The 26,544-nt window shown below is 46.6% G+C and overlaps 1 protein-coding gene across 1 annotated transcript in view; it reads right to left on the bottom strand.

Moving 5' to 3' along the window:
- The window catches only part of slc39a9 (solute carrier family 39 member 9), a 100,238-nt gene that overhangs the window by 40,030 nt on the left and 33,664 nt on the right, over window positions 1-26,544 (bottom strand). The window contains exon 2 of the mRNA XM_072487345.1: window positions 4,043-4,151. Within this exon, the coding sequence (XP_072343446.1) occupies window positions 4,043-4,151 (109 nt within the window). The remainder of the gene's footprint in view (window positions 1-4,042; window positions 4,152-26,544) is intronic.

Here is a 26,544-nt window from a genome sequence, read left to right on the forward strand (position 1 = left end):
ACAAGGCCTCACAACCTTCCTTTCAATTCCTAATGGTTACGACTCCTCGGAATCCAGACGATGGATACACATCCGTTGAGAGAGATGGGGAAGAGAGTCTGCTCACATGGGAGAGATCTAAAGTAGGTAACAGAATGGAGGTCGGGGGTGGGAACTACCAGGAGGCGAACTGGGAGGGCGCGGCACATGGGCTGGGGGATGGTTGATCGGGGGGGAGGGCAGGTGCCCTCCAACCAGGCTGGTCACCTGGAATGTCAGGGGACTGAACGGGCCAGTCAAGAGGGCGTGTGTGTTCGCGCATTTGCAGGCTCTAAAGGCGGACGTAATCATGCTGCAGGAGACACATCTGAAAGTGACTGACCAGACTAGGCTAAGGAAGGGCTGGATCAGCCAGGTCTTCCACTCGGGCTTGGACTCTAAGTCCAGGGGGGTGGCAATCATGATCAATAAACGGGTTCAATTTGAGGCGGAGGGCACAATTGCAGACAGAGAGGGTAGATTTATTATGGTCCGTGGTGCACTTGAGGGGGTGAGGGTAGTCCTAGTGAATGTATATGCTCCAAATTGGGACAACGCGGACTTCATTAAAAGGGTGCTGGGGAAAATCCCAGACTTAGATTCACGCAAGCTGATCATGGGTGGGGACTTCAACACGGTCCTCGACCGCAGACTAGACAGATCATGCTCCAGAACGGGTAGGCTCCCAGCGATGGCAAGGGAACTGAGGGGGTTCATGGAGCAGATGGGGGGGGGGGGGGGGGGGGTAGACCCATGGAGAGCCAGACAGCCGACGGGAAGAGAATATTTGTTCTACTCGCATGTTCATAAAGTATACTCTGGAATCGATTTTTTCATGAGCGGGGTAAAAAACACGGAGTACTCGGCGATCACCATCTCGGATCATGCCCCACACTGGGTTGACCTGCAGGTCTGAAAAGGGAGCTACCAGCACCCGCAATGGAGGTTGGATGTAGGATTGCTAGCGGAGAAGGGGGTATGCGAGAGACTGCGGAAGTGCATGCAGGACTACCTGCAGGTTAATGACACAGAGGAAGTCTCAGCAGCGAATCTGTGGGAGGCGCTGAAGGCGGTGGTAAGGGGGGAGCTTTTGACTGGGTCGAGTGGGATTACTTGTGGGAGGTACTCGGACGGTTTGGGTTCGGGGAGGGCTTTGTTGACTGGGTTAGGCTATTGTACCAGGCCCCAAAAGCTAGCGCGAGGACGAATAGGACAACATCAGAGTACTTTAGACTACACCGGGGGACCAGACAGGGATGTCCTCTCTCCCCTATGCTGTTTGCACTGGCCATAGAACCTCGGGCGATTGCCCCCAGAGCTGCAAGGGGGTGGAAGGGAATGATTAGGGGAGGGGTGGAGTACAGGGTATCGCTGTACACTGACGACCTGCTCCTGTACGTATCGGACCTGCTGGCTGGTATGGACAGTATACTAGGAATATTGAGAGAATTTGGCAGGTTTTCAGGGTACAAACTGAACATGACTAAGAGTGAGATGTTTGTAGTGCAGGCAAGGGGCCAGGAAAACAGGTTGAAGGGGTTGCCATTTAGGTTGGTCGGAGAAAGTTTCCAATACTTAGAGATACAGGTGGCGCAAGACTGGGGCAGGCTGCATAAGCTAAATTTGACTTGAGTGGTGGAGCAAATGAAGAGCGAGTTTAGGAGATGGGATGCACTCCCGCTATCACTTGCGGGGAGAGTGCTGACGGTAAAGATGACAATCCTCCCAAGATTCCGGTTTATTTTTCAGTATCTCCCGATTTTCATCCCACGGTCCTTCTTCAAAAGGGTCAACAAGATTATTATGGGCTTTGTCTGGGCGGGGAAGTCACCGCGGGTGAAGAAAGTGATGCTTGAGAGGAACCGTATCAAAGGGGGCTGGCGCTGCCGAACCTCCAACTACTACTGGGCGGCCAACGCAGCCATGGTAAGGAGTTGGATGGTGGGTACAGGGTCTATTTGGGGGCGAGTGGAGGCGGCTTCGTGCAGAGGCACCAGTTTGGCAGCCCTGGTCACGGCCCCCCTACCGCTCCTGCCGGCCAGGTACTCCACCAGCCCGGTAGTGGTGGCGGCCCTGCGGATTTGGGGCCAGTGGAGGATGCATGTAGGGGAGGTGGGAGCATCGGTCTGGTCTCCAATATGCGACAACCACCGATTCGCCCCTGGGACTATGGACGGTGGATTCCAAGCGTGGCGGCGGATTCCGAGCGTGGCGGCGGGTGGGGGGTGGGAAGGATGGGCGATATTTTCTTTGGGGTGGGGGGGGGGGGGGGGGGGGGGGGGGGAGAAAGAGAGCTTTGCGAGCACGAGGGCCTTGGAGGAGAAATTCGGACTAGTAAGAGGGAATGACTTTCGGTACTTGCAAGTGCGTGACTTCATACGCAGACAGGTCCCATCCTTCCACACCTCCCACCAAGTGGGATCCAGGACAGAGTAGTCTCTAGGGTAGAGGTAGGAGAGAGGGGAAAGTCTCGGATATTTACCGAGAACTTATGAAAGGGGAGGAGTCCCACACAGAGGAACTGAAGCTCAAGTGGGAGGAGGAACTCGGCGAGGAGATGGAGGAGGGGGTATGGGCGGAAGCCCTGAGTAGGGTAAATTCAACTGCAACATGTGCTAGACTCAGCCTGATTCAGTTCAAGGTCATCCACCGGGCCCACATGACGGTGGCCCGGATGAGTAAATTTTTTGGGGTGGAGGACAAGTGCGCTAGGTGTGCGGGAGGGCCAGGGAATCACGTCCACATGCTCTGGGCATGCCCAAAACTTAGGAGATACTGGGAGGGATTTGTGGACGTCATGTCCCAGGTACTGAAAACTAGGGTGGTGATGAGTCCAGTTGTGGCAATGTTTGGGGTCTCTGAAGACCCCGGGGGTCCGGGAGGAGAGGGAGGCTAACGCCTTGGCCTTTGCTTCCCTGGTAGCCTGGCTACGTATATTGCTGGCATGGAGGGACTCAAAGCCCCCGAAGACCGAAGCATGGCTCTCGGACACGTCGAGCTTTTTGGGGCTGGAAAAAATTGAGTTTGTCATGAGAGGATCTGTATTAGGGTTCGCCCGAAGGTGGCAACCATTCATCGACTTCTTCGCGGGGAATTAAACGTCAGCAGTGGGGGGGTAGATTAGAGTAGAATAGGAGGGATAAATAGGCGGATACTGTTTACGAGAGGGGATTTGTCTTTTGCACTATGTTTCTGTTTTGGGTTCATATTTGCACATTACTGTATACTGTAACTGTTTACAATGCCAAAAATACCTTAATAAAATTGTTTATTAAAAAAAGATGGGGAAGCGGTGGCAGTCATGTGATATGGGCCTCTGGCTTGTGGAAGCAGTAATATTGCCATGCTGATCTGCAAGACTCAGTCTGCTGGTAACATCTGACTAGTAGGCCACACCGAAGGAGCTCAGATGTAGTTTGAACAGCTGGCCCCATTTACCCTGTATCATCACTGATTCATCTCAATGTGTCTATTTCAGCTGTTGAAGTCAACACTAGCAGAAACCAACATTGGGTTCCAGCCTGCCAACCTCCGTGAAGGAATACTCAAAGGACTTTGTTTCTGGACTCTGGAACCTGTGCGAAAAACAATATTTTTTTCCTACGTGGTCTCAGTCCTGTAAATCTTTCTTTTCTCTATCCCTCTTTCATGTGAAGGCGAGGGGGATGTTGCAAACCTCTTTTATGCATTTGAGTGTGCGTGTGCAAATAAACCAAGTGTTTGAGTTCACCCTTTCTCGAATTTGCTATGGGGTTATTAATAGAAAATTGGATCGGAGCAAACCAGAGGGGTTGGGAAATGCATTACAAAGAGAGAAACAAATCTGTTTGCGAATGGGTGGCGAGAGGAGAAATTATTGCTGTTTAAATTGACCCCGATCCCTTCTGTTCATAAAACATTGTTCCGGAGAGGGCAGTTACAAATCAAGAACTTCATTGGCCCAATGATCATAGGCATTGAATTCATTTCATTCGGGGCTCTGCAGTGATTTCAAACAGCACTGCACTTTGGAACTAAACCTTACCATGCAGAGCATCCTCGTAGAGTGCGTGAACCCCTTCAGGAACGATAACTGCTAAAGCAGTGCCACACAGAAGCCCAGCGCCAAGAACAGTCACCAACTTCAACCTTTCCTAGAGAGAGAAAAAGAACAATTTTTTTTGCAGGAAAAACTTAGGTATGATATCACAGTCACAGAAAGGTTATTGTACCTGTGCCAGCTCCTACTGGAATTACATCCTTGTATCTTTTCATATTTATTAATTTCCCTTTAAAATATGATTGAATACTTCTGGTTGAACAATGTAGAGGAGACACACGTGGTGTTTCTCATGAGAATTTTATTTTTACAAACTTCTCAATATGCCGATATAGTTATTTGCCACGAGCAAGGGGTGCCTCCGGAGGGAGGCAGCGGCAAGGGAAATTCTTCAGGCGAAGGATAGGACAGGGAAGTTGGTGGGGGCCCCAGTGCTGATTAACAAGGTTTTTGAGGAGTTTTATGAGAGGTTGTACAAGTCAGAGCCACTCAGGGGAGACCGAGAGATGCAGGAATGTCTAGATGGGTTGGAGTACCCGAGGCTAGGGGAGGGGGACAGGGCTACATTAGAAGGAGTAATAGTGGAGCAGGAGATAAAGGATGCGATTGGGAGGATGCAGTCGGGGAAGGTGGCAGGGCCGGATGGGTTTCCGGTGGAATATTATAAAAAATTTAAGGATAGGTTGGCACCCTTGATGGTGGGGATGTTTGAGGAGGCGATAGGGAAGGGGGTGTTGCCGCAAACCTTGGGGCAGGCATCGATTTCCCTGTTACTAAAAAAAGATAAGGATCCGACGGAGTGTGGGTCGTATCGGCCCATATCACTTCTGAATGTGGACGTAAAAGTGTTGGCGAAGGTACGCGGGTAGGCTGGAGAAGTGCCTTCCGAAGGTGATAGGGGAGGATCAGACGGGGTTCGTGAAAGGGAGGCAGCTGTTTTTGAACATTAGGAGGGTTTTGAACGTTGTTATGGCACCGGCGGAAAGAAATGAAACATAGGTAGTTGTGGCATTGGACGCCGAGAAGGCGTTTGATCGGGTAGAATGGGGGTACCTGATGGCAGTGCTGAAGCGGTTTGGGATTGGACCAAGGTTTTTGAACTGGGTAAAGCTATTATATTAAGGAACCGAAGGCGAGTGTCCGCACAAATAATATCAGTTCGAGATACTTTTCACTACACCGTGGGACGAGACAGAGATGTCCTATGTCCCCCCCTGCTGTTTGCACTTGCGATTGAGCCGTTGGCCATCGCATTGAGTAGTTCGGAAGCATGGAAAGGAATAGTGCGGGTGGGGGGGGGGGGGGGGGAGAAAGAGCATAGGGTGTCCTTAAATGCCAACGACTTGCTGCTGTATGTGTCGGAGCCGAGTGCGTCGATAGGAGGAATATTGGAGCTACTGCGGGTATTTGGGTCTTTCTCGGGGTACAAGTTGAACCTGGACAAGAGTGAGTACTTTGTGGTGTCTCGGCCGGGGGTGGGGGGGGGCTGCCATTCCGTAGAGCAGGGACGCATTTTAGGTATCTGGGGGTGCAGGTTCCCCGGGAGTGGGAGAGGCTTCGCAGGTACAACATCACTAGTTTGGTGGGGAGAGTGAAAGCCGATCTGGCAAGGTGGGACGGCCTTCCTCTGTCACTGGCGGGTCGGGTACAGACGGTTAAAACGAATGTGTTGCCACGATTCCTGTTTATTTTTCAATGCCTACCGATTTTCCTGCCAAAGTCGTTTTTCAGGGAGATTGAGGGAAGGATTACCTCATTCATATGGGGAGGGAAGGTGGCCAGAGTGAGAAAGGTGCTGCTACAGAGGGGAAGGCAGGCAGGGGGTTTGGGTCTCCCGAACCTGTTGTACTACTACTGGGCGGCGAACGCGGAGCTGGGTCAGAGGGGTTGATTCTCAGTGGGTCAGAATGGAGGAGGGTTTGTGCAGGGGGTCGGGGCTGAAGGCACTTGCAACAGCGCTGCTCCCAATAGCTCCGGGGAAATATTCAGGGAGTCTGGTAACAATAGCTTCATTGAAAATCTGGAGGCAGTTTCGCCAACACTTCGGGTTGGGGGCAGGGTCAAGGGAAATGCCGATTCGGGGGAACCACAGATTTGAGCCAGGGAGGTGGGATGGAAGTTTTCGGAAATGGGAAGAGAAGGGGATTAAGACGCTAAAAGATTTGTTTCTTCGGGGTCGGTTTGCAGGATTGAGGGAGCTGGAAGCGAAGTATGGGCTAGAGCAGGGAGAAGTGTTTAGGTACATGCAGGTTCGGGATTTTGCCAGGAAGGGCATACAGAGCTTCCCAGAGGAACCGGCCTCCACATTGCTGGAGGAGGTGTTTAGGGTAATTTCCAAGGTGGTGCGTGTGAAACTGGACCCGGGTCCCCAGGAGGCCATATTCGGGGTGTCGGACCAGCCAGGGTTTGAAACGGGAGCAGAGGCAGATATCATAGCCTTTGCCTCGTTGATCGCCCGAAGGCGGATCCTGCTGGGATGGAAAGCAGCCTCTCCACCCAGTGCCCTGGCGTGGCGGGGGGACCTGTTGGAATACTTGACCCTTGAGAAGGTTAAGTTCGAACTGAGGGGAAGCTCGGAGGGGTTCTACAAGTCATGGGCACTATTTATTATGCACTTTCAAGAACTGGATAACATCGAACATTAGTTGGGGGGCTGCGTAGATTAAGGGTGACTACGGGTAATCCCCCGATTCCTTTTTGTCATTTGTTTATGTAAACATGCGGGTTGAGGTTTGGGGGTTGGTGGGTAGATGGGATCGTTGTTATTATGGGGATTGACATATCTTGCTGATTATTGTTTATTGTTGATGGGTGTAAATGTGGGAGAAAATGTGAAAAAGGAAGAGAATAAAAATATTTAAAAAAATAATATATTGTTATTTGCCACCGCAAGAACCAATTCAAGCATTCAGGTAACAAGTTTATTTAAATATACCCAAGAATTTAAAACATACAGGCAGGAGAAATAAAATCAAATGATAAAGACATGCCTGTCAAGGCAGCTACAGTTAAGTTGGTGACCGACAGTACATGGACCTGTTGGGCCCACTACTAGTGAGGACTTTCAATGAGGCGAGGGAAGGGGGGGGGGGGGGGGGGGGCCCTGCCCCCGACAATGTCCAGGGCGCTGATCCTGAAGCGGGACAAGGACCCATTACAGTGTGGGTCGTACAGGCCGATCTCGCTCCTCAACGTCGACGCGAAGTTGTTGGCAAAGGTGCTGGCTACCAGAATTGAGGACTGTGTCCCAGGGGTGATTCACGAGGACCAGACCGGATGGCCAGTTGAACACCAATGTGCGGAGGCTCCTCAACGTAATTATGATGCCTACAGTGGAGGGGGAAGCGGAGGTAATGGCGGCTATGGACGCGGAGAAGGCCTTCGATAGGGTGGAGTGGGGGTATCTTAGGGTGGAGTGGGGGTATCTTTGGGAAGTGCTGAGGAGGTTTGGGTTCGGGGAGGGGTTCATCAGTTGGGTTAGGCTACTTTATGAAGCCCCGGTGGAGAGTGTGGCCACAAACTGGCGGAGGTCAGAATACTTTCAGCTGTACCGGGGGACGAGGCAGGGGTGTCCCCTATCCCCCTTGTTGTTTGCATTGGCAATTGAGCCTTTGGCCATGGCACTGAGGGAGTCCAGGAACTGGAGAGGACTGATTCCGGGGGGGGGGGGGGGGGGGGGGGGGGGGTCAAAGAGAGAGAGGGGGGGGGGGGTCAAAGAGAGAGAGAGAGAGAGAGAGAGAGAAGAAGAGAGAGGAACACCGGGTGTCGCTGAATGCCGATGACCTGTTATTGTATGTGGCGGACCCAGTGGAGGGGATGCCGGAGGTTATGCGGATCCTCAGGGAGTTCGGGGACTTTTCCAGATACAAGCTTAACGTAGGGAAGAGTGAGCTCTTTGTGATACGACCAGGGAAGGGAGGTCGACGAAGAGGGCGGAAAGGAGCTTTCGGTACCTGGGGATCCAGGTGGCTAGGAGTTGGGGGGCCCTGCACAAGCTCAATTTGACGCGGCTGGTGGAGCAGATGGAGGAGGAGTTTAAAAGGTGGGATATGTTGCCACTGTCATTGGTGGGTAGGGTGCAGTCGGTGAAAATGACGGTCCTTCCGATGTTCCTCTTTGTGTTCCAATGCCTTCCCATCCTAATCCCGAAGGCCTTTTTTTAAACAGGTCAGCAGGAGCATCATGGGATTTGTGTGGGCGAATAAGACCCCGAGGGTAAAAAGGATGTTTCTGAAGCATAGCAGGGTCAGAGGAGGGCTAGCGTTGCCCAATCTATGTGGGTACAACTGGGCTGCCAATGTGGCGATGATACGCAAGTGGGTAATGGAAGGGGAGGGGGTGGCGTGGAAGAGGCTGGAGATGGCGTCCTGTGTGGACACGAGTCTGAGAACGCTGGTGATGGCACAGCTGCCGCTCCCGCCGACAAGGTACATCACGAGTCCGGTGGTGGCGGCGACTCTGAAAATTTGGGGGCAGTGGAGGTGCCACAGGGTGAGGTAGAGGCCTCGGTTTGGTCCCCGATCCGAGAGAACCATCAGTTTGTCCCGGGGAGAATGGATGGGGGGTTTCTGAGCGGGCATCGGGCAGGAATTAGAAGGATGTGGGACCAGTTTATAGATGGGATGTTTGAGAGCTGGAGGAGAAATTTGGGCTGCCCCCTGGAAACACCTTCAGGTACATGCAGGTGAGGGTGTTCGTGAGACGGCTGGTGAGGGAATTTCCGCTGCTTCCAGCACGTAAGATTCAAGATAGGGTGCTCTCGGGGGTGTGGGTTGGAGAAGGCAAGGTCTCGGCGGTCTATCAGGAGATGCAAGAAGAGGAGACGACCTCGGTGGAGGAGCTAAAGAGTAAATGGGAGGAGGAGCTTGGGGAGGAGATAGATGAGGATCTGTGGGCGGATGCCCTGGGTAGGGTCAATTCTTCCTCCTCTTGCACCAGGCTTAGCCTGATACAATTTAAGGTTCTTGACAGACCGTGTCTAAGGTGGTGAACACCCGGGTCAAGCCGAGCTGGGGGTTAGCATTATTTGGGGTATCGGATGAGCCTGGGGTGCAGGAGGCGAAAGAGGCCGGTATTCTGGCCTTTACGCCCCTGGTAGCCCGGCGGAGGATTCTGCTACAATGGAAGGATGCGAAGCCCCCAAGCGTAGAAGCCTGGATCAGCGATATGGCAGGGTTCATTAAATTGGAGAGGGTAAAGTTTGCCTTGCAAGGGTCTGTGCAAGGGTTCTACAGGCGGTGGCAACCGTTCCTAGACTTTCTAGCGGAACGTTAGGAGGTGGTCAGCAGCAGCGGCAGCCTGGGGGGGGGGGGTTTATTATTGTTTCATGGGGGGGTTTGTACATTGGGGGAATTCGCAATGTAAGTGTACGATGTTGATCTGTGTGGTTTATGCTTTTCTTTTTTCTGTAAGAGGTTTGGTTGAAAATTCGCTAAAATTGAATAAATATATATATTTTTTTAAAAGTTGGTGACCGACTACCCATGCTTTTAACAACTGAAACTTGGAGTGAAATTCTGATTACTGAACTAGACAAGTCCCGACGAAGTTTGACTCTGGAGCTGAAAATTCATTGGAAGAGTCGCTGGGTCGTATTTGGTCCTTCCTCAACACCATTCAATTAGCTGTTGATTCTCACGACAACACTCATACTGACATCGAGTCGGCCCTTTCGAGACACAGTAACCGAATCGGTATGTTGGAGTCCGAGCTGTCTGCGACGATTAAGAACGCGTTGTTGCGGGTCAAAGTTGATGACCTGTAAAACTGGTCGAAATGACAAAACCTGAGCATTGTCCAGACTGGACAGAGGGCAGAGCCCCAACACAAGTGTGTCAGAATTATTTAAAAAGGTGGTGGGCAAGGAAACGCACCCCTAACCCCCACGAGCCTACAAATCATTTGGCCAAAACCTGGCTCTGGCGACCCTCCACGAACTATTGTAGCAATTGCTGCAAAGATAAGGAGCTTGTTTTTCGGTAGGCAAGGGAGCACCGCAATGATATTTACCAAGGTCCCCCAATCAGGGTTCACCAGGACATAGCTTTAAACTGAGGGGTAATAGATATAGGACAGAGGTCAGAGGTAGGTTCTTTACGCAAAGAGTAGTGAGGCCGTGGAATGCCCTACCTGCAACAGTAGTGAACTCGCCAACATTGAGGGCATTTAAAAGTTTATTGGATAAACATATGGATGATAATGGCATAGTGTAGGTTAGATGGCTTGTGTTTCGGTGCAACATCGTGGGCCGAAGGGCCTGTACTGCGCTGTATCGTTCTATGTTCTATATCAGGCAAGGAGGCGTACAGAATTTAACAACATCAATTCCATTCTGTACAAGAAAGGAATAAGCGTTGGGTTGACTCACCCCGCCCATCTCCTCATCACATTTAGCAGAGAAGATTACTTCTTTGACACACCAGACAAGGCAGATTCTTTCCTTCAGCAGCACATACTTAATTCCTGAGGGGCCTACTATTTGATATGGGCGACAGTGCACTGCTGCCTCATAACACCAGCACCAGAGACCCGGGCTTGATTCTGACCTCGGGCGACTGTGTTTGTGTGGCGTTTGCATGTTCTTGTCATGTCTGCGTGGGTTTCCTCCGGGCGCTTTGGTTTCTTCCCACAGTCCAAAGATGTGCAGGTTAAGTGGATTGGCTATGCTAAATTGCCCCTAGGAGGGGTTACAGGGATAGGGTGGGATATTGGGCCTACGGAGGGTGCTCTTTCAGAGGGCCGATGCAGACTCGATGGGCCAAATAACTTCCTTCCGCATAGTAAGGATTCTATGATGCCTCGGTGGTTTTTATAGGAGCAATGTTTGGAAACTATGCTTTTTCAATGCCTGGTCATTGTTGTTTGCATTCGGTCGTTAAAGATGGTTCTGTTGAATGTGGACCTAGGGTCCAGGTTCTCATCTTGGTTTGTACTCCGGCTATGGGGAATGTCAGCTTCGGACTTTTATTTTCATGGCAATTTAATGATGCATATCCCTGTTTCTGTGACAATATCTAGCTGATTCTTTCAGCTATGGACAAGATATTTGGCTACCCGGACAAGGTGAAACATCAGGCACAGCCTAGCTTAATTACTGAGCTAGCCAGGAGGTTAATAAGTTGTGGCGTTGTTTTGGGTATCCCGTGCTTGATCGCTTATATTGGCTGTTTAATATGTAACGTAGTTGAAATGTCCTGGGTACACCCCATAAGGATGCTATACAAGATGGAATCCCTGCTGCTAGTCTTGTTTATAATGGTGAGTTTAGGATTTGATATATAGTTTTATTTAAAGGTTTATTATCACACCATTTGTTTTTTGTTCTCGTGGTTTGGGAGTGAGATTGTTCTGGAGGTGGGGGGAATTTTTACCTTGACGGTAACCATTTTATGTTGACAGTAACCAAAGACCTTTTTGAATTTGGCCTTTTTCATTGTGTATTGGATCCAACTGGCCTCGTTTTCTTTTTCATTCAATTTACTGACTGCTTTGTAAAGTCTTCCTATACGCATGACTAGCTTAGGCGGTCAGGGTGGTAGTGGCTCGCAATCAAACTGTTAAGTGGAATGTTAGGGGATTGAATGTCACAGTAAAACATTCCAAAGTGCTTTTCACATCTCAAGAGCCTTAACACTGATGTTGCATTCTTTCAGTAAACACACCGTGTTCGTGATCACACCAGATTATGTAAAGCATGGGTTGGCTAAGTGTTTTGTTTCAACTTCAACAGCAAAGCTAGGAGGATGGCAATTTTGATTAACAAAAGAGTACAGTTCTTCCCCTAAATGCAATCTCTGATCCTGCACACATTCGTAACACCATTTAGTTCTGGTGAGTGTCTACGCCCCTAACTGGGATGATATAAAATTTATTACATCATTTCTATCCTCCCTGCCCAATCTAGACACCCACCACCTTATTTTTGGAGGGGATCTAAACTGCGTTTATAGATTCAAGCCTGGACTTCTCAGGTCCAAAGAGTTTCGGTCCTTCCGACGTGTTCCGAGGCTCTCTCCATCTTTATAACTCAAATGGGTTTTGTGGACCCTTGGCGTTTCCTCCACCCGGTCACAAGGGGCTATTCTTACTTCACTTATTTCCGCCATGCTCACTCTCTCACAGACCTTTTTTCAGCTCTTCTCCCTGCAGTTAAAACTGTCCAGTATTCTGCTATAGTTATACCAGACCACGTGCTCCACTCCCTTGACCTGGCTCTTACGCCCAAAGCTAAAGATCGGCCTCCATGGAGATTTAACATTAGCTTACTGTCCCTAACATTTTTGTAGATCTGTATCCACCAGTATAATGTTTTATTAAAACAAATAAATCTGATTCTGCCTTCCCATCAATACGATAGGAAACCCTCAATTTCTTACAATACAGAAAATTAAAAGAATTGGTGGAATTTATTTTGGAAACTGACTGCCAATATTGCATCACTCCACTCCTGAGTTATATGCAGACAGGCTAATACTGCAGACTGAATTTGACTTGCATTCCACAAGTAAAGCTGAGCATATTCTACAACGTTCAAGGGGGACTTTCTATGAATATAGGGACAAAGCTGACCGCCTTCTATCTCACAAACTCAAGCGACAGTCTGCTTCTTGGTTTATCTCCCAAGTCTACGACCCCTCCCACAATCTACTGACCCCATTGATATTAATTTGACCGTCGCTTCTTTTTACTATAACCTCTATAAATCTGAACCCCCGGCGGATAGGATGGCAATGGCTGACTTTCTGAATAATTTGGACAGGAACAGTGACTTGGACGACCCTTTGTGCCTGGACGAGATAACAAACTGTAATAAGTTAATGCAAAGTGGCAGGGCCCCAAACATTGACGGCTTCCTTATTGAATTCAAGGTGAGGGGGGAAAGGTTCAGTGCAGATGTGTGGGGGAAGTTTTTTTACACAAAGGCCTTGAATGCACTGCTAAGTGAGGTGGTCGAGGCAGATATATTAGCGACCTTTAAGACTTATCTGGGTAGGCACATGAACAGACGGGGTATAGAAGGATACAGGCGGTTGGTCTAGATAGGACTCGCAGGCTTGGAAGGCTGAAAGGCGTGTTCCTGTGCTGTACTGTTCTTTGTTCTAACCCTGTGTTTTTTTTTAAATTTAGAGTAACCAATTATTTTTCTTTTCCAATTAAGGGGCAATTTAGCATGGCCAATCCACCTGACAAGCACATCTTTGGGTTTTGGAGATCAAACCCACGTAGACATGTGGCGAATGTGCAAACTCCACACGGACAGTGACCCAGGGCCGGGATTCAAACCCGGGCTCTCAGCGCCACAGTCCCAGTGCTAACCACTGCGCCACATGCTGCCCCCTGTTGCCTGTGTTGGTGGCATAATGAATATTTTCAGTGCCTTTGGATCGTTTTCTGGCTATAAATTGAATATCAATAAAAGTGAGCGTTTCCCAATAAACTCCACTGCCAAACAAATCTCCCCCAGGAGCTTTGCCATTTAGAGTCATAGAATGTACAATGCAGAAGTAGGCCATTCGGCCCATCAAGTCTGCACCAGCCAATGTAAAGAGCACCCTACCCAAGCCCACACCTCCATCCTATCCCCATAACCCAGTAACCCCACCCAACACTAAGGGCAATTTTGGACACTAATAGCAATTTATCATGGACAATCCACCTAACCTGCACATCTTTGGACTGTGGGAGGAAACCGGAGCACCCGGAGGAAACCCACGCAAACACGGGGAGGATGTGCAGACTGCGCACAGACAGTGAGCCAAGCCGGAATCGAATTTGGAACCCTAGAGCTGTGAAGCAACTGTGCTAACCATTGTGCTACCATGCCCCCATTATTTAGCATATCTGGGGCTGGTTTTTGCTGCTTAGATGTGAACATAACTCGTGACTCTTCATAGAACAGACCTCATATTTTCACCAAAATTAAAGTGGATTTAATGGGGTAGTTTGCCACTTCCCTTAGCTGAAAAAATTCAATCTATAAAAATCAACACTCTGCCCAGATTCTTGTTTTGTTTCCAATGTCTCCCTATCATTTACTAAAATGATTTTTTGTTATGGTTCATAAACTGATTTCAACGTTTATCTGCGCAGGCAACACTCCTGGAGCCTGTAGAGCGATACTTCGAAGATGGAGACTGGTTGATGTGCTAGCTCTTCCAACTGACTGCTATTATTGGGCAGCCAATATTCAAAAGATTTTAATTGTCATGATCCAAGTATAAACTGGTATCTTATGGAACCACATTCCTGCTGCTCATCCTCTGTTCCTGGCTTAACTTGTGCCTCGTTATCCATTTCCACCCTCTAACTACACATCAAACCCCGTTGTGATTTCTCCTTTAAAAATATGGAAACAATTTCCTCAGCATTCTTATCCCCCCTTTGATACAAGGCCCTATTTGTAAAACCACCTATTCTTGCCCTCCAATCTTGATTCGTGTTTGCCTTGTGGAGGGAGAGGGGACCCAACCCTTTACTGACCTGTTTGTGGATGGGAACTTTGCCAGCTTCAGCAAGCTTTCAGACAAATTTAAATTCACCTCAATCTAGTCTTTACCGCCATTTTCAAGCATGCAGTTTTGTTCGCTCGCACTGTCCATCCTCTCCTCAACTACCTCCTAGTACATTATTGGAAGGGATTTTGTCATTGCCTCAAACCAGCAGTGGTTTATTTTAAGACTGTATGATCTCATGCTGTCCTCTGGACCCTCCCCCTCTGCAGAAGATATGATTGGGAAGCTGAACTTGGGTTCGACCTTGTGGACGCCTGGTGAGAGGAGGCCCTTTTTAGGGTCAACTACACACCTTCCTATGCTTGGTTAAGCTTAATTCAATTAAAATTTTGCACAGAATTCACTTTACCAAGGCTATAATTAGTTTTTTTTTCGCCAACACAAGCAACAAATGAGACAGGTGCTCACTCGCCCCTGCAGACCATACCACATGTTTTGGTTGTACCTGAAGCTGGCTGGTATCTGGTCATCCTTTTTTCGACAATCCTTTCAAAAGCCCTGAACATTGACCTATCGCCTTGTCATTTGATAGCCGAGGATTTCCAGTGGCGGCCAGGGTGTGACATGTCGCACACAGGGTGGCTCCTGTGTGGAGATGTAGATTTTGGAACTTTATGCCCCTTTGATGGGTGATTTTTGGTCCTTTGATAGCCATTGTGGAATCTCAGCTTAACTGGTCAGTTTCACTAAGATTAAGGCAGAAGTCATTGCATTTGCTTCATTAATAGCCCGCAGGCAGATCAACCTGGAAGTCCCGAAAGCCACCCATAGCTTTATCCTGGTTGGATGACTTAAATGTTCTACAAATACAGAAGCGGGATTAGGTATGCCGTAAGATGATCCACTGAGAAATGTTTTCGTAGACGGCAGCCTGTTGTCTCTCTCTTTAATGAGTTAATTACTGTTGATTGTTAATTTTTTTTGCATCGCTTTTCTTGGTTTGCTTTCTGGGAGTTTGCTTGCTCCTGATCTCTTTTGGAAAACCAATACAAATGTTTTTGAAAATATCAAGTTTTCAAAGCTATCAACTTTAAAGGATTATTGCAAATATCTAGTTCAAGGTTCATGTTAGACTCTTGTAAAGATAATTAAAATGCTGGGCTTTCAGATTGCCAGAACATCTCAAGAAATGGCAATTTAAAATGTGACCTATATTTAATTAGTCAGAATAGAACCACAAAAAAAAAAATCAGGTGGGCTTATTTAATTAAAGAACAGGTGACGAGATGTCTGCAATACTTGCAAGAACAAGAGCATCCCAGTGAGATGGTTTTGTTTTGGAATGGAGCTAAATTAGTTTCAAAACATTAATTCAGTGGATCCTGAATGGTTGTAAAACCTAGTTACTTAATTGGATCAATTTGAAGACACCCCAGAGCAGGCTACACTGTTCTGGCGATGTTATGGCAATGAACATAGAACATTACAGCGCAGTACAGGCCCTTCGGCCCTCGATGTTGCGCCGACCTGTGAAACCACTCTAAAGCCCATCTACACTATTCCCTTATCGTCCATATGTCTATCCAATGACCATTTAAATGCCCTTAGTGTTGGCGAGTCCACTACTGTTGCAGGCAGGGCATTCCACGCCGTTACTACTCTGAGTAAAGAACCTACCTCTGACATCTGTCTTATATCTATCTCCCCTCAACTTAAACCTCTGGGTGGAGCTTAGGGAGATTCAATTGACCTGGGTGATTGCTGGAAGAGTTAATTGCAGTTTTGAATGGATGTGTGCACTTTGCAGCTCACGAAGATAGCCAAAGTAAATAATTGTTCACTGCAGCAGTTAGATAGGCCGAACGAACAATTAATTTCATTCACTGCATGGGATGCAGGAAAGGCTTAATCTGTTTGAATGTGAGGAAACAGAAACTGGAAGATAGTCTAGTTTGAAGCTAGTGGAAGAGTCTACACTGGGCCTCACACTGACTTGTGGCAAAATAAATAATCAGCTTGAAAGTATTGAAAGTAACCAGATCAAGGGACTGAATCCCCTGAAATCCTAGGGGCTTTTCACAGTAACTTCATTGAAGCCTACTTGTGACAATAAGCGATTATTATAATATTATTATTATTATGAAGCATCCACAGTCAAAGGTTGTCAAATTAAAGTTTTACCTGTATAGCTGGAGCGGAGGAGGATTAAAGGCAGTGCTTAGCACTGTTGCCTCACATCAGCAGGGATTGGTCATGTTAAGTATCCAAACGTTAGGTGGGGTTACAGGGATAGGGCAGGGGAGTGGGCCCACATTAGGGTGCTCTTTTGGAAGGTCAGTGCAGACTTGATGGGTCGAATGGCCTCCTGCACTCAGGGTTCTATGATTTCTTCTACGAATTAAAGTTTCCAGAGGACTGCATATCCATGAGTGGTCCCTAAGGAAGCGAATGATAGAATCCCTACAGTGCAGAAGGAGACTATTCGGCCCATCGAGTTAGCACCGACACACTCCCCCACCAGACTCCTATAATCCCACCTAAACTGCACATCCCTAGACACCAAGGGGCAATTCTAACATGATCAACCAACCTAACTCGTGTCTTTTGGGACTTGTGGGAGGAAATTGGAGCACCCCGAGGAAACCCACGCAGACACGGGGAGAACGTGCAGACTCCGCACAGACAGTGACCCAAGCCGGGAATTGAACCTGGGACCTAGTTGGGTACGATTAGTACCTTGCCGGTTGCGAATAACCGAAGGGACATCTAGCGTCGTACCGACACCGAAATTCATATACCCCATTACTCATCTTTGTGATAGGCAGAACGTCTTTGGCTTGACAGCAGCATCCCATTAGTGGCGAACACTAATGATTAACAGCATGAAATGGCTCGTTTCACCTGTTGTTCAAATCTTTTATCTTATCCTTCCAGGGTCACCCAAGGTAGACTGGACTCTTTTTTTGGGACAGAATGTGGCGGAACTGGGTCCATTCAGGAGTTTGTGCAATATATAGCAAGCAATGATCACGTTTCACGGATGAAATGTCACCCAACCTCTTACAACTTGCATATTTCCGACATGTAGACAATACATTTGCTATGTTGGAATCTGCATGCAAGAATTTCCTTCCTGGGGTCAAATTGACCAATGAAATAGAGCAATTAAACCTGCTCCCTTTCCTCAATGTGCTGGTTGAATTTGCCAAGGGCTTCTCTATTACAGTCTGATGCATGCCTACCTTCACTGGTCAATATTCGCGTCCAGTAACCTACAGTCGCTTTGACTGTTTGCATCAGGTAAGGCACTGATTGCATTCAACCAGCATGAGCTTGCAAAACCTGAAACAGTATCCAACATTTAATGTGATTCTGCGATTGGACAACAATCCTGAGTATACTAGGATTTACACGGACAATCCATTTGATATCAGTCAGGCTCGCAATGCAGCTCACATAGACATGCTAGAAGCTGTATATATCCGTATACCGGGCCTTTTGCAAACAGAAAGAAAATGTACATACATTATCCCCCATTTTGTTCAGTTGCAAAAGACGCAGCCATTCTCTGGTTCATTTCCCAGGGCAATGCCTTGACCAGAGTCAACCTACTGGCTTTGAATTTAAACAAAGTTTGGCAGTTAACTGGTGCATTCTTCATGGCAATGCCTCGGTCAGAGTCCATTTGCCAACCAATCAGCACTCTGTTCTCATGCAGTATAAATTGTTCCCTTAACATTTGGTGTTTTGGGGAGTTGTTTTGATGAATGTAAAATGAAAAGCTTTGACAACATGTGCTTTTTTCCAGCAATATTCAATTTCCGTACATGCCAAATTACCAGCTGTTACCATTCTGTTAGTCTCTTAACAAACATGCTCCTCACTGACAGCAGTACTTTACCTTGAATTGCCGACGCCTTTCAGAAATTAAGGAAGGGATCCCAAAGAAGGCATCAATATTTACTGGGGGTCTCAGACAGGGAAAAAAAAAAGTGTTAAATTACTTGTGTGCTTAATCCTATATAAGCACTACTATCCAATTAATAAAAAATCAGCCACCCTGAACTAATTTGGAATCTATTCTTTGGAGGGTATTGATTCCAGGAAGTTAAATTTATTCTGGGAATTACTGGCTAGGCCAGCATTTGTTGCCCATACCTCATTGCCCTCTTGGAAGTATGTGAAGAAGCCAGAAAGAGAAGACCGCATTGGATTTGGAGTTGAGCGAGTTACAAAACCTAACAATGTGTTTTATTCCCCATCAAGGTGACATTGTGTTCTAATCAGGGAAGTATCTTCCCCATTTGAAAAGAATGAGTCTAACATGCAAGATTCAAATCATAGAATAGTCCAATTGCCACTCAAGTGTTTCAGATCCCAAGAACTTGGCTGATTCCCCCAATTAATTTCCCCTATTGTCCATCATCTATGCTCTGCCCTAGGATGTTTTAACATGTGACAAAAGCAATTATAATAGGGTCAAAGGGAAAACACTTCAGTGATTGGAATCGTGGTCAGCACTGCTGCCTCACAACGGCAGGGACCCGGGTTCGATTCCGACCGTGGGTGACTGTGAGGAGTTTGCATGTTCCCCCAGGGTCTGTGTGGGTTTCCTCTGATGGGCCAGTTTCTGCCCACAGTCCAAAGATGTGCAGGTTAGCTGCATTGGCTATGCTAAATTACCCTTTAGGTGTCCAAACGTCAAATGGCGTTACGGGGATAGGGCCGGGCCCGGGGGGGGGGGGGGGGGGGGGGGGGGGGGGGGTAGGGTGCTCTTTCAGAGGATTGTGCAGACTCGGTGGGCCAAATGGCCTCCTTGTACATTGCAGGAATTCGATGACAGTTACAGTTATTAGCACAGGCTCTGTGGCATCTCAGTCCGTTCACAATTTCTCCCAGAATGAAGCAGCCCATGCCTGCCTATAACACTGCTCGAGTAACATCCATGCTTGAGCTGACGAGGAAGTAACACTGGTGACACATAAGTGCCAGGTAATGACCATCTCAAACAAGAGAAAGGCTTGCCAATTCTTTCTGACTTTTAATAGCACTGTCATTTACCCACAATTAACATTTTTGGGGTGACATCTGATTAGAAGCTGAACAGTCACATCAATTCCTTGACTACAGGAGCAAGGCAGAGGGTGGGTACTCTGCAACATGTGGTTCATTACATTGACAGCTCAAAGCCAGCTATAATTTACAAGGTTTAAGTCAAGCATCTAATGGAATAATCAGTACATGGCTGGATGCAGGCAGCCTCAAAAATATTTAACAAGCTTAACACCATCCAGGATGAAATAGTGTGATCCATATAACTGAGCCTAAAATCAATGCATCCTAACCATTAGTAGATGTCCATGGCCTCCTTTACACATCTTGTATGCCAGCATGTGTTGGAGGAGGCAAAGTCTAGAGTTACACAATTGAGTGTGGTAGTTGTGTGTCTGATGATAGGAGACTTGTTCCATTCACCGTGCCTGAAGCAGGCTTGTTTTTCCTTGCATCTAGTGTAGGTTGCGGCCTGTTTTCCCCAATGTAGATGAGTCCACAATTGCATAATGTGCTGTAAATTTCTGGTTTATTTAGGTGGTTTCTGATCTTTGTGGTTATGAAGGATGGAGTGGAGCTTCTTAGATGACTTGTGTCTGATTTCTATGTCCACTGACTTGTGCACATGTTGCAATCTGTGCATGGTGAAACTGAAGTATGGAACTCCTGTGTTAATCAAAGTAGTTATGAAGTGAGTAATAGGTGGGTGTGTTTTAATCCTGTGGGAAGGAAATCCATTGAATTGAAGCGTAGACTTAAGTGCTTATTATAGATACTTCTGGTCACTGATGGGTTAGGCTCTTCTAATGAGGGTTTCAGAAACCAATTGGAAGGTGGACAAATGATGGAATGATTAGTTCAGGTATCTACCAGTGTAAATGGGCTTGTGGGTGACTTAATGCATTGTTAATAGCAGAGTCGTTGTGATGAGATCAAGAAATAGTATGGAAAGTTGCTGTTTTGTTTCAAGTGGTAAAATGTTGATAGTTAATGTTGTAGGGAACTGTAAAGTTCTCTCCTATCATGTTGCCATACGATGAAAGTGTAATTGACATATTGAAGCCAGAGTTTCAGTTTGAAGCTAGCTTACTGAACTGCTGCTTGTTCGAATTGGCAATGTGCAGCGCAGGTGATAAGTCAAACACAAGCAGTGGCCTTTAAGATGTACACCTGGATAGCAAGTCTTAAAGGAATCATAAAGTGCAACAATCAGGTCATGCACAGCACAGAAAAATCAGAGGAAACATTGCCCATTAATCTGCGCTCATCCTACAATGTCTCCCAGTCAGCCAACTCTGCGATTTTCATCTTCCAATCCTGATGCCTAAAGAATGCCATGGTTGCCACCTCCTAATGCTGTAGCTTCCTTAAAACCAAAATTCCCTTCAAAATTTTGATGTATATGGCCAGTTTTTGTTTTAAAGCGCAGTACATTCCAGGCTACATCACAACTACATGCACACAGCTTCACGGGAACATTGCCACAACCCTCAGATGCCTGCACGTCAAATTCTGGCTTCTCCTGCATTCCTGATTTTCTTTTTTCTTTCTCAAGGGATGACTTTCAATAGATCGCAGCGAGATAGCTGCTCTGCTACGTACGAAACCCTGAGCCAGAATCAGGTCGCCTGCGAATATTTTAGCACCAGGTTCCCCATGAACATTGTGTGCGTTTATAGAGAGAGGCAGCGCCCATCCGGCCGCGCTCCAGTCAAGTATCGGGTGGCACTCCTCACCGACCAGAGTCGGCTATCCCAGGCCAACAAGTGATCCGCGGCGCTAGGGGTGTCGTTACTTTTAGGCGGGATTCTGACTTAGAGGTGTTGCATTCCTGATTTTCATTGCTCTACCAGTTCAGACTGTGCCTTCAGCTGCCAAGACACTAAACACTGGAATTTCCTTTCTATGCTTCTCCCCCACATCTTTCTCCGCCTTTAAGATTCCTTAAAATCACTCTCTTTGACCAAACCTTTAGCCACGTGTCCTAATTTTGTGTAGTGGGGCATCAAATTTATATGGGAACATTTCTGCAAAGCACCACTAACAGTTTATGAAGTTAACAGCGTCACATAAATATAAAATTATTAAATTGTGGAGATTTTTAAAAAACACTTCTAACCTAACCCGCTTCAGTTTGGACGACTGAACGACTCCCCATTAGTAAAGCTACTGGCACCCTTTACTTGTGACAATGCAACACTGTTACTGTGACTGCGCCAAGTGTTCTAAGATTCCTTCATAACCCACCAGTGTTTTATGGTAACTGTAGCTCATTACAGCAGAATGTGAACTTGTTAAGACAGTCTCTGTAATGCATAGTAATGATTCACTTGAAAATCCTGTTTCTCTAATGAAGTCCTGTGCGACCTAATTTTAATAAATAAATGCAACCAAATTTATGTATGTGCCACATCTGCAAGGCAGAATTTCTGGGTTCACTTCAGCAGTTTACAAAGACCACACTAAATTTGAACTAAAATAAATTTAAGTAACAAGATGTCTATGGTATAGTTGACGAGATTTTTCAAAAGCTTTCAACAGAAGTAGAAGATGTGGATGGTTCTATGTTAATGAAGAGATCCTAATTTTCCAATTCAGCAGTGGGTCAAGTGTAACATTTGCAACTCTCAATCAAAAGGTTGTGGGTTCACTGCTGATCCAGAAACTTCAGCAAAGAATCTAGATTGACACATTGAGGGTGTTGGAGGTGCTGCCATTCAGATGAGATGTTAAACCAGGGCCCCATCTGACCCCTGCTCCATCAGGGTGAATGTAAAAGGTCAGTTTAAAATATCAACTAACATGGGGGCCAGAATGATTAAGTTCAGTAGTCAGTAATTTAGTGAAATAGCTGCTGGGTCTCAAGGACAAGATTGGAGAGGGCTTGAGGAGAGAAAGTGGTGTCAAACAGGTCTATTCCCCTCCACGACCCAATTTTGCCAACTGGCTGACCTTTGGGTCTCCCCTCATTCAGAATACTTCATGCATTAAGGTACAAAGCCTTTTGCCATTTTTAATCATCCTAATTTTCCTTGCACTGTGGCCCTATTTGCCTCTCTCCCTTGATTATCCTGTTAATCATGTTTGTATTTTACTATTCTTTATTTTATTACTGTCCTCGTTACCCTACTCAGGTTCCCAACACCCTGTCATTCTAGTGGAATGGTGAAAATATTGAACCCTCGCCCACAAACAACTGTTAAAGCAGGGGTGGAATAACAGGAAATTTTCAAACTGAAACGGACAGCTTTTGTTTAGTAAGTGTTTTAAGGATTATAAAATGACGGTGAGTAGATGGAGTTAAAATACAGACTAGTCGTGATCGCATTAAACGGTAGGGCAGACAGGGGGCGGCACAGGGCACAGTGGTTAGCACTGGGACGACAGCACTGAGGACCCGGGTTCGAATTCCGGCCCTGCGTCACTGTCCGTATGGAGTTTGCACATTCTCTGTGTTTGCGTGAGTTTCACTCCCACAACCAAAGATGGGCAGGTTAGGTGGATTGGCCACACTAAATTGCCCCTTAATTGGAAAAAAATAATTGGGTACTCTAAATTTATTAAACAAAAATGGAAGAGCAGACATGAGGAAGAGTAGTTTACTTCTGTTCCTACATTCCAATCTTCTTAATCCTGGACTGAACAGGTTAATTCCTCCACCCCCTCTTCATAAGAAAAGCTAAATCTGGGGGAAATGGAAAAGAGATGTCATCCTATTGTTGAGCCTGTTATTCCCTCACTATTGACAATCTCTAGTCCTCACTAGAATTCTACACCACCCAGCACTCGGTAAATGGTGAGAAGAATTAAAATAATTGATTGAAGCTGTAATTCCCGGATAAATATCAACCACTTGCCAGGGTGATAACCCCATTCCTTGTGTGTCTTCAGCACAGCGCCATTGGATCACTGATTTTTAAAAAATAAATTTAGAGTACCCAATTCATTTTTTCCAATTAAGGGGCAATTTAGTGTGGCCAATCCACCTACCCGCCATATCTTTGGGTTGTGGGGGCGAAACCCACGCAGACACGGGGAGAATGTGCAAACTCCACATGGACAGTGACGCAGAGCCAGGATCGAACCTGGGACCTCGGCGCCGTGAGGCAGCAGAGCTAGCCGCTGCGCCATCGTGCTGCCCCCATTGGATCACTTACGACAGAATGAGGGGGTAAACTTGTGACTGGATTCAAACCAAGAATTCTGTCACAATTACTTTTCAAATAAAGCTGTTGACTACATGAGAAAAACCCAGCAGTTATAATTCCTGCCTGAGCTTGGGAGGTATTCACAAAACAAAATCCTCCAACTAAAAACTTTTATCTTGGAATGCTCTCTTCAGGCCTGAGCAAGAGAGCAGCGATCCTGTAACAGGAAACAAGGAGGCCATGGAAATTCGGCGCTGAGATTGGACACACAAACACCATGGCTCCATGACCCTTCTGACACATGTCCGTGACCCACACATTGAAAATCCTTGGTAAGACGAAGGAAGTGGCAGAGGCAGCTGATCAGATGGCCTCAATCTTAGTGACAAAAAAGCTGTTACAATTGAGGCTTTTAAGATTATATTTTGAGACTGTATCTTGAAGGTAAAATGAAGTGGTCATGTGACCCACTGACATCTGCCCGACAGCAGGTTTGGGTGGTTTGATTAAAGGGGGCCCTATAATCAAAAGGGATTGTTTTACTGGGAAGAAGGTGCAAGGGGTTTGGAGACAACAGCAGTCTGTGACTCTCCAAAGTCCCAGAAAAGTGCTGAGAATGTTGGTTTGTAAACTGATGTGCTTTAGACTGACCATTTAGTCCTCAATGAGAGTGTGTTGAGGCTAATGACTAATCAGCATTTCTACCAAGATAAAAGGCCTATGATTTGCACTGCCATGGTGATGGGCTTTGAGTTGGGAAAGATAGAGATGGAGGGATTGTGATATCAGATTACAGGTATCACTGAATATCAGAGGTTATTCTGTCAGGCTCCAGGAGAGGGAGAGCAGCTATAGGCAGCAAGACACCTCGCAGGTACGTGGACTGGAGCTCGGGTTTGGACTGACACAACCAAATTTGTGGAAAGTTCAAACCAGGCTAGAAGATTTGCCTAGCTTTAGCCAGAGGGAGAAGTCTCCAGGAAAACTGACACCGTAAAAACATTTCTGGAATCAAACATTTCCAGGCTGGAAAAGGAAAATATTGGAAGTAAACCTTCAGGAGCCAAGAATCATTTTGGACTGATTATGGCAGAATTGATTATCTCTTTGAAAGGACAGTGCTAATTATTTCTGAAAGTGTATTTTTTGGATTGTTAAAAATTCAGTAATTTAAAATGGCCTGCGAAAAGTGTGTTTGGTCAATTGCTCCATTATTTGTTAGAGGTATTATTTGTTGGAGGCTGGGAATTCTGCAGAAAGTAACTCACTTCCTGACACTCCAAAACCTGTCCACCATCTACAAGTGTTAGGATACCAGACAAGAACACCAAACAATTTTTCTATTTGTAAAACTGCGAGGAAAGGATACTTCACCCCAGGAATGAGGACTCTGATCAATAAGATCTTTTATGCCAAAACAAACTTTAATTTAAACACAGAATTAACATTGAGATCAAAGAAACAGCTTTACAATTAACACAAAACCTACCGTCTATGCCTGTCACTAATCCCAATTAAGAAACCCAATACAGTTCAAATGCCTTTTATAAATAAAGTTAGCAAAACAGGTTACTTGCTTCGCTGTGAAGAGACTTTTGGAGAGTTATTTTCAAGAGCAGGTCCAATAAACTTCTACTCAACCCAATAGCATTTGGGCTGTTCAACTTAAGATCCCATAACAGGCTGCAAAAAGAGAAACAGAGATGGCTCAGATAATTACATCATCTGTATCCCACTAAATTCCATGACCTGCTTAGCTAGGATTAAGTACCACTCCCTCAAATCAGTAAGGATAAACAACGACATCTCCTCCACGATAATCCCCAATACCGAGGCCCCCCCCCCAAGGCTGCGTACTTAGCCCCCACTACTCCTTATACACACATGACTGTATGGCAAAATCCAGCCCCAACTCCATCTACAAGTTTGACGCGACCGTAATGGGTCGGTTCTCAAACAACGATGGGTCAGAGTACAGGCGGGAGCTGGAGAACCTAGTGGCATGATGCAATGACAACAATCTCCCTCAATGTCAGCAAAACTAAGGAGCTGATCATCAACTTCAGGAAGCAAAGTGTTGTACAAACCTGTCTGCATCAATGGTGGTGAGGTGGAGAGAACAGCTTCAAATTCCTAGGTGTACACATCACCAACAATTTGTCCTGGTCCACCATGTTAACGCTTTGTCCAAGAAAGCATAACAGCACCTATACTTCCTCAAGAAATGAAGGAAATTTGGCATTTCCACATCGACTCTTAACATTTTTTGCAGATGCACTATAGAAATCATCCTATCTGGCTGCATCACAGCCTGGTATGGCAACTGTTCGGCCCAAGACTGTAAGGAACAACAGAGAGTTGTTAACACAGTCCAGTCCATCACGTGAACCCACCTCATCTATTGACTCTGCCTACACCTCCCGCTGCCTTGGGAAAGCGGGCAGCATTATTAAAGACCCCAACCACCTGCGTTATTCTTTCTTCCAACATCCTCCACTGTGCAAAAGATATAAAAGTCTGAGGACATGCACTAACAGATTCAAAATCAGCTTCTTCCCCACTGTTACCAGACTCCTGAATGGCCCTCTTATGGACTGAACTGATCTCTCTATGCATCTCCCTTAATGTCCTGGAACTATACTCCGTAACTTCACCTGATGTCTATGTATTTATATTGTGCATTTATCGTATGTCTATGCTTTTTTCATGCATGGAAAAACCTGCCTGGACTGTACACAGCACAATAATTTTCACTGTACCTTGGCATACATGATAATAAATCTAAACGTAATCTACACTCCAGGGAATCTCCAGCAATAAAAACACAATTCAATTA

The sequence above is a fragment of the Scyliorhinus torazame genome, chromosome 2 (genome assembly GCF_047496885.1).
Source record: "Scyliorhinus torazame isolate Kashiwa2021f chromosome 2, sScyTor2.1, whole genome shotgun sequence".
NCBI lineage: Eukaryota > Metazoa > Chordata > Chondrichthyes > Carcharhiniformes > Scyliorhinidae > Scyliorhinus > Scyliorhinus torazame.